The sequence below is a fragment of the Odontomachus brunneus genome, unplaced genomic scaffold (assembly GCF_010583005.1).
Source record: "Odontomachus brunneus isolate Ranch 3 - 2012 unplaced genomic scaffold, Obru_v1 Obru_scaffold_220, whole genome shotgun sequence".
NCBI classification, from domain to species: domain Eukaryota; kingdom Metazoa; phylum Arthropoda; class Insecta; order Hymenoptera; family Formicidae; genus Odontomachus; species Odontomachus brunneus.
The window spans coordinates 302,938-310,860 of NW_022639670.1; the positions used below are offsets into that span (position 1 = coordinate 302,938).

General features: G+C 39.1%; 3 protein-coding genes across 3 annotated transcripts in view; 1 reads left to right on the plus strand and 2 right to left on the minus strand.

The window, feature by feature from the left end:
• LOC116852373 overlaps window positions 1-197 on the plus strand; it is a 1,368-nt gene extending 1,171 nt beyond the window's left edge. Inside the window, exon 4 of the mRNA XM_032832654.1 lies at window positions 116-197. Coding sequence (XP_032688545.1) covers window positions 116-197 — 82 coding nt within the window. The remainder of the gene's footprint in view (window positions 1-115) is intronic.
• Window positions 198-276: 79 nt separating this feature from the next.
• Window positions 277-1,344, minus strand: LOC116852374. The gene is made up of 4 exons (XM_032832655.1): window positions 1,226-1,344; window positions 796-1,028; window positions 610-695; window positions 277-318 (listed from the first exon to the last, which is right to left on the minus strand). The coding sequence occupies exons 1-4, from the start codon at window positions 1,342-1,344 to the stop codon at window positions 277-279; spliced, it is 480 nt and encodes a 159-aa protein (XP_032688546.1).
• A 671-nt stretch (window positions 1,345-2,015) lies between these two features.
• On the minus strand, window positions 2,016-7,761 carry LOC116852375 (pre-mRNA-splicing factor CWC22 homolog). Its single transcript, XM_032832656.1, has 4 exons — window positions 7,551-7,761; window positions 6,854-7,501; window positions 6,062-6,562; window positions 2,016-2,116 (listed from the first exon to the last, which is right to left on the minus strand). The coding sequence occupies exons 1-4, from the start codon at window positions 7,759-7,761 to the stop codon at window positions 2,016-2,018; spliced, it is 1,461 nt and encodes a 486-aa protein (XP_032688547.1).
• Between the last annotated feature and the right edge of the window lie 162 nt (window positions 7,762-7,923).

Sequence of the window (7,923 nt, forward strand, 5' to 3'; positions counted from 1 at the left end):
CAAGGAATTTGTCCTTGATTTGAGATGAGATATGCAGCTATTGCGTCTTGTTGCTTCATTGCAATTGTGGCAGCACGGTTAGATCCTACTCGATTGAGTCGTGTTACACACGCAGGAGTGTTTTCTTCTCGCCAAGAGCCAGGAATGACATTGCCATTGTCATCAAAATAGTCAACATAACCAGATGGACAGTATGATTGGAATCCAACAATGTGTTCTTCATTTTTCATTATAAAGTTGTGTAAACAAATTGTAGCAGAAATTATAGCCTCCACATTATCCGGATTTAGGGCTAATGTAGTTCTTAGCACTCTCCACCTAACAAGCATATATATAGCTGTATACATTGATTTCTGTGTATAATTTAATGATAAGAAATAAAAGTCTAAGTCAAATTATTAAAATAAAGCGATAATGTCACCTGGTTACGAGAATTCCAAAAGCGTTCTCAATAACACGTCGCGCTCTGGAGAGTCTATAATTGAAAACTTTTTCGGCGACCCCTAATAAGTTTTTCCTTGCATATGGTCGAAGTAAATTTAATCGTAACGGAAAAATTTCATCACCCACGAAATAGTAATGAGCTAGTAATGTTGAATTTGGCAATACTTTTGGGGGTGGCAGATTTAATTCATCACGTTCCAGAGCTTGTCCAAATGCCGATGCACTGAGAATACTTGTGTCTGACAATGATCCTGAAGCAAACATATATCATTAATTGGATATGTACATTTAAAAATTTGTTATTTCTCTATTTGTAGACTAATATTAAATATATATGATGCATATTCTCACCATAATCTCCAATATCTACAGAAGTGAAAGCATAATTTGCATCACATGTAGCTAGCAATACCATACTGTAATATCCTTTGTAATTATAATACGCTGAACCAGAGTTGGGTGGACATTGCACACGAATGTGCTTTCCATCCAAAGCCCCGACACAGTTGGGGAAATTCCATCTATTATAAAAGTCTTTCTCAATATTTTTCCACTCTTCTTGAGAAGGATTCTTCAAATATATCCTTCGAAGACATTGCCAAATAGCATTGCACGTTTCAATAACAACATTATAAGATGTTGACCTGCCTATACGCCAACATCTGGCCATTGAAACCAAACTGTCTCCTGATGCTAGAAAGCTATGAAAAAGTGCAAACATGCAGTTTAATAGAAGATGAAGAGAATGTATGTGAATATTTCATTGCTCAATATAACTTACCACACTGTAAATGCTAGACGAAATGCAGGATCCAAATATTCTCGTATGCTGTTCTTTATCAAGGCAGGGCTAATCAAATTGAGCAGTTCTTCAAATTGTTCAACTGTAAGTCTTGTCATTTTGAAGAATTCTTCATGATTCGTGTGTTTATACCTCAAAAACAAAGTAGTGTATACTCCCAGATGAGATCTCTCTCGCTTATCAGGCATCATCCACCATCTCCGATTTCTAATGTTGCATCTTTTTAACAACAAATAACATGTTATCCTTTGCACCCATGCAATTGCCACAAAAAAGAACATAAAATCATCGTCTTCTTCCATTATAAAATCATAGCGTTTATAAACGTGCGCTTTACACTGCCCCATGCGTCTGCGAAACAATCTGCTTTCTGATTGGTTCTTTGTAGTCGTTAAAGCTTAAAGCTGTGGGCTTGCGAAGTCTATTGTAGACACTACAACTTAACAGCTTATGTCTTAAATGTGCGGCTTAAGTTTTAAAGCTTAAGTATTTTTTCTTAAGTTCTCATTGTAGACCACGCTTTAGCCGGTGTGGTCCGGGTTTCGTTCGTAAAATGAAAACCGGTGGTATAGGTGATAATAATGTGGAACTATATTCTAATTTCAAGGCTATTTACAATTATTTACAGGCGACGTTACGCCGTTGGCGCGTGGTCGCGTTTTTGCTCTCGTCGGGAGCCGTTGTTGTCGTCTCGCGATCAGCTGCGAGCGTCGAGGCGCGCAAGCGTCCGGCGGGACGCGGTCGGGATTGTTTCTTGGTACGCTATTGTTCATCGTTCGGAGTTCGTTGCCTCGTCGGCTTTAATCTGTTTATTTGTCCTGATTTTCCTGGCTGGTTTAAAGGCGCTCGTCGTCACCGGTATCTTACGTCCTGTATGTGTTCGCAATCGTAGGTGTTAGTGGCGTAGTGCGAGGAGAAAAGGATGTCGACGTCGCGTATCCACTTCGGTCGACGGAGCGGTGTCTGGATAGGAAAACCGACGTCGCGTATCCACTTCGGTCGGTAGAGCGGTCTCGAGGAAAGGATGTCGACGTCGCGTATCCACTTCGGTCGACGGAGCGGTGTCTGGATAGGAAACCGACGTCGCGTATCCACTTCGGTCGATAGAGCGGTATCGGGGAAAGGATGTCGACGTCGCGTATCCACCTCGGTCGACGGAGCGATGTGTGGATAGGAACCGACGTCGCGTATCCACTTCGGTCGGCAGGATGTCTAGAATCTCTAGGAGTTTCGAGTTCTGGTTGGTCGTGCGCCTGAGAGGAGCTTTTCGATCAATCTCTCCCGATATCAATTTTGTAACGGCCTTTTATACTGAATTATAACAAACAGTGCGACTGTTTGTTGACCTTGCGGTTATTCCGCGCGCGGTTCGGTGTTTCTTTGTTAATATTATCAATACTGCTATTAACGTCGTGACGATTTTCCGGATCGTCACAAACTACTATCTTAACCTTATCGTACAACTACACACATTACGCTTTCACACATTCTTACATGTAAAGTACCTTGGCGCGTATTTAACAATACGTCTAAATAATAACCCCATGGCGCGTATTTAACAATACGTCTAAATAATAACAACCAATCGAGAATCAACTTAATATTTCTGTTATATTGTACAATAGAAAGCCTGATTTTTTAGGGTGTATATCAGTTGGACACGGGGCAATTGGACACAGTCCAATCACAAGTCGCTGATCCAAGGGACCCTACAATCTCTAATCACACGGTGCTGTGATTGGCTGTGTACAAATGCACCGTGTCTAAGTGCACCGCTCCCGATTTTTTATTGCTTAGCTTTAGGAAGTTATTGGTTACGCTTTACGCGAATTTAACAAAATACGCGCCATGGGAATTATGGCTCCTCACAAATTATGACACAGGACACGGTAATGCTTGCCGCGCGGCAGAAGTCCGAGCGACAGCCAATCAATATGTTGTTTTTCCGTAAGAGCTAGAAGGTTATTACGGAAAGCAGCATATTGATTGACTGTCGCGCGAACTCCCGCCGCGCGGCAAGTATTACCGCGTCCTGTGTGCAGGAGCCATTAGATATTGAATGTCGACTTGCAAAATAGCGTAACTTCTAGTAAATTACTATATTACGCTAGTTACGCTTACGCAAGTTACGCCGCATGGAGAGACACCTTTAAAGTTATGGCTCCTGCACACAGGACGCGGTAATACTTGCCGCGCGGCGGGAGTTCGCGCGACAGTCAATCAATATGCTGCTTTCCGTAATAACCTTCTAGCTCTTACGGAAAAACAACATATTGATTGGCTGTCGCTCGGACTTCTGCCGCGCGGCAAGCATTACCGTGTCCTGTGTCATAATTTGTGAGGAGCCATAATTCCCATGGCGCGTATTTTGTTAAATTCGCGTAAAGCGTAACCAATAACTTCCTAAAGCTAAGCAATAAAAAATCGGGAGCGGTGCACTTAGACACGGTGCATTTGTACACAGCCAATCACAGCACCGTGTGATTAGAGATTGTAGGGTCCCTTGGATCAGCGACTTGTGATTGGACTGTGTCCAATTGCCCCGTGTCCAACTGATATACACCCTAATAATGTAATGTGCGAACCGCGTGTCGGTTGTGTATGTCGCGGCGAGAGACCGAGGTGTTAAGTCTGACGCGGGTGGTCTTCTCCGCTCTTTTATAATATTGTTAAGTCTTGTCGGAGAGGGTGCCTGGCGACAAGAAGATTACTATATTTGGTAATGGTTTAATGCATTTCCAATCGAGGTCCGAAATGCGGAATGTGCAAAGTGGTGCTTATCGCAGCACTTGCACATCCGTTTCCTTGTTGTGGCGCAATCGAAACGATTCCTTATGAAGTGTTTCGAAAACGCTAATACTATTCGCGATTATAACATCCTTAGGTTTTCCCTTGGGAAAAGAAAACGGAGTGTCTAGCGAGGTTTTTGCAACTTTATTCTATATACATTTTTTTTTTGTTTCCGTTTACAATTATGGTTATAATCGTTTGTACTTGTTATACTTTATTATATTGTATTCGTGTTATAAATTTGTTTTCCCGTATATAAATGTAGTTACAATCGTGTACTATTTCTACCTTATGCGTATAAGCTGTGCCTGCGTGCTAGCGCAGGGATTGTGGGTATTATTGGTTTAGAACGTGTTCTTACATTGTTTTCGGTACTAGGTAGTGGTGTGAAAAAGGGTTGTGTTTTCTTTTTTATTTTTCTTACTATTATCATTATTATTACAATTAAAATTATAAATACTGTTACGCTGGGCGTAGTGGTGTAAATTATATTTATGTGGTTTGACCATGGGTTTTGGTCTAGCTTCTCTTGTATATTGTCTAGTTGCGCTTTTAGTTGTAGTAGTTCGGACGAGTTTTGCGATATTTTTGTTAAATTTATGTTTGGTGTTGTAATTATATTTTCTACCGTGTTTTCCGGTGTAATTGCCAGGTTATAGTTTGGTATAAATATTTCTAATATGTTATTTGATATTATTTCCTGTGATTGTATTATAATGTTTTTTATAGTTAGTTTACATTGTTGTTTAAGTGTAATTATTCCCGTTTTTGTTATCTTGTTTTGGTATTTGTTATTCTGATCATATATACGTAATTGTTGTGTGTTGTGTGTTGAGTATAACCATCCGTTTTTTCCTTTTAAAGGGATTAAAATTGTGTTTTCGGCGGTGATATATTTTGTTTTACATATTTCTTGTGTCTGTATACATTTGGATTTCGCACGGTGTTGTTTGGTGAATTTTATAAATTGTGTTTTCTTGTGCACACGTGTAGTGATTTTTTATGTGAATATATTCTAATAATTTGCTTTCGTGTAATGTAAGGTAAGTATTTGATTCTGTATCTATCGCGAATTTAGAGTATATTGTTTCTGTTAACATGAACGTGCTGTTTATTTTGTGTACTGGGAAGAATATAGTGTTGATAATTGTGTAGATGGGATATGTTATTAGAGGAATTTTCAAAATTGTGTAAATCGTTTCGTTGTTGTAGTATGCGCTGAGTTTGATGAATTTTTCTATTTCTAGCCAGTGCTCCATGGCAAGTGTGAATGGAAAATATATGTTTTTAGGTAAGTGTATTGTTGATTTCTTAAGTTGTGCGATTATATTTTCAATGGGTGTAAGTTGGAGTAGTAATCTTCCCAACTTGGCGTTATCTATGTATGATATTATGTCATTATGCATGATATTATGTCTTTCGTTAGGTCGTTTATTACTGCGTTAAGTATCGTGTACTGTTCAGTAATTTGTTCTTTTTTGTAGATTTCTGCTTCTTCTTTATAAAATTGATTCATACTATTCCATTTTATTTTGAAATTATTGTCTAATGTTTCTTCTAAGTTACCTAAGTGTCCTATAGTTTCGTTTAGAATTTGTAACTGATTTTTTATTGCGTGTTGTATCGTTTCCTCTTTGTTTTGTAATAAATGTAATTGTTTGTTTATAATCTTTCCGTTGTCGGCATCCATCGTTCCAAATAAGGATTTGTCTATTAAACCTACTCCATCTATTAATCTACGACGTAAGTTTGGAGTGGACTTATACATTTTGTTTATGCTATTGGTTAATTTTCTTGCGCGTTGTAAATCTTTATCGGCTAGGTTATATAAATTAGTGCACATTTGCCACGTTGTGCCTATCTGTTGCTGTGTATCACATATTTTTTGTGTTCTGACGAGGTAGGTTTGTATTTGTGAAATTCGTTGTGTTAATGAGCCTGTGTTGATTTCATCTTTCGATTTTAATTCCTTGCATTTCGTATTATGCGCCTGTTGAGCGTCCTTCGACTTATCCTTTAACCTACCTTTTTTCTTATTCTTTGACGTAGCCTCTGGCGCGCGTTTATTATCTTGAACATTTACCGTCATTCCTTTCTCGTCTGTTTTAACAGACGTTTTAACGTCGGTGCCTTTGGCATCCGATTTGGACTGAGTAAGATAGCTGTTGTCGCTTACCGACACGTTTTCTTTAGCGAAATGTGTTTCCTCCGCTGGTTGGGCGTAAGTTTCCGCTATAAGTTCGATTAAAGATTTGGATGAAGAGTCTATCTTGAGTTTATCTGTATCTTGCGTATTAGACTTCGTTTTATCGGATCTTTTCTGTTTGCCTGTTTTCGTCTGACCTTTCTCCGTTTCTCGCTTCTCAGTTTTTTCATCGTTCGTATCACTAATGAAAGCTTTATTCTCACCTATTTTCTCCGGACTCTCTGGGGACATTGCCCTTTCTATTTTTAATTTAGCGTCCGTTTGACGATACTCCTTTCTTTTGTTTTCAATCGACTCCTTAGCTTCAGTTTCATTGCGCTCTATTTTATCATTCTTATGTATGATATCAGTTTGTATTATTTCTTCAGTTTGCCAATTTATTTTAGGCGACAAGACGATTTCCTTGGGCTCTTCTTTAAAATCGGTTTCCTTAATAACTGTTGTTGGCGTCTCTATAATTCTCGAAATTTCTTCGGTTATTTGCTCTGGTTTCGGGACAATCACTTTCTCTGCGTTATCTGAATACGTTAAACTTTTCGTTTCATTTAAAATTTCGCTTGTTGGCACTGTCGATGACATAAGATCGATAATGACTTCTGTTTCTATTTTACCTTTTGAGGCTTTATCTTTTTTGTGCGAATTAGCTTTACCTTTCACGTTGCCGTTTACCTCAACAACTTTTGCGCTGTCGAGCACTTTTGGCTCCGGATCTTTGACTTCAGTATCAACCAGCGATTTGTTGGATTCGGGAGAACTATTTTTGAGCATCTCTTTAACACCGTTTTCCAACTTCTCCCGATTCTTATTATTACCCTCGACTTCAAGCTTCAGTTCTTTCGACTTTGTTTTGCTCTTCGATGATGGTTCTTTCTTCGACGTGTCTTTCTGTCTTGTCGTGCTTTCGGCTTTCGTAGTCACGCTTGGTCTCTCAATTATATTTTCCAACGGAGCCTTTTGAGTGTCCGATGATTTTGCAATTTCCATCAAGCTGCTTTTGTCGACGATATTTATTTTCTCTTTTGTGTCATCGCTCGGAACATTCGTTTGTTGCTGAACTCTACTACCTGCGCTTTCTCCGTTACCTTCTTTCATATTCTTGCCTGCTTTGTTCTTGTGCTTAGTCTTAGTATCAGATTTGTTATGATTAACGTGGCTATCGTCGGTAATATAAGGTTGATCTTTCAGCTCCTTTTTGGTACTACCTTTCCGGTTTTTCTCCTCGCCTTTGGAGCTCAATTCTTTCGTGTCATGGTTACCATCTTTAATTTTTATGTTATCCTTAAGAGTACTTTGATCTGGCGCTTTAACCTGGCTCGATAATGTTTTGTATGACTGGAGTGTTTTCTTTTTCTCTTGCCGCTATTTTAGATTTTCCGGCTTCCTTGGATTTTTCGCCTGAATTGGTCTGTTTCTTCTCCGTTTCATCCTTAGATTTGTTCAGAGTCCCGATAACGGATTCTCGAGACTTGTTCTGCTCTTTAAGCTTATCCTTCTGAGACTTCGTTTTCTGCTTCTCCATGTTCTTGATTTTTTTAGGCGCTTTGTCATTATCGCCCGCCGTAGTGTCCTCTAATCTTACGTAAGGTGTGGTTATCCCGACAGGGTTGTCGGTGGCATTATTTATTGTTGTAGGACATGTATAATTGTCAAATTCTACTAGGCAATTTCCAATAAAAATTCC

Bases quoted from the DNA above. Each gene is read 5' to 3' on its own strand.
- LOC116852374 (XM_032832655.1), bottom strand. From the start codon at position 1,344: ATGACAAGACTTACAGTTGAACAATTTGAAGAACTGCTCAATTTGATT. The intron at 1,029-1,225 runs GTAAGTTATATT...ATGTCTTCGAAG, and splicing joins CGTCTAGCATTTACAGTGTG to GATATATTTGAAGAATCCTT. The intron at 319-609 runs GTATTGCCAAAT...TATGCTTGTTAG, and splicing joins TAAATCTGCCACCCCCAAAA to GTGGAGAGTGCTAAGAACTA.
- LOC116852375 (XM_032832656.1), bottom strand. From the start codon at position 7,761: ATGGAGAAGCAGAAAACGAAGTCTCAGAAGGATAAGCTTAAAGAGCAG. The intron at 7,502-7,550 runs GTTAAAGCGCCA...TAAAAATTAAAG, and splicing joins ACAAAACATTATCGAGCCAG to ATGGTAACCATGACACGAAA. The intron at 2,117-6,061 runs GTAGGTTAAAGG...GAACACATACAG, and splicing joins GTCAAAGAATAAGAAAAAAG to GACGTAAGATACCGGTGACG.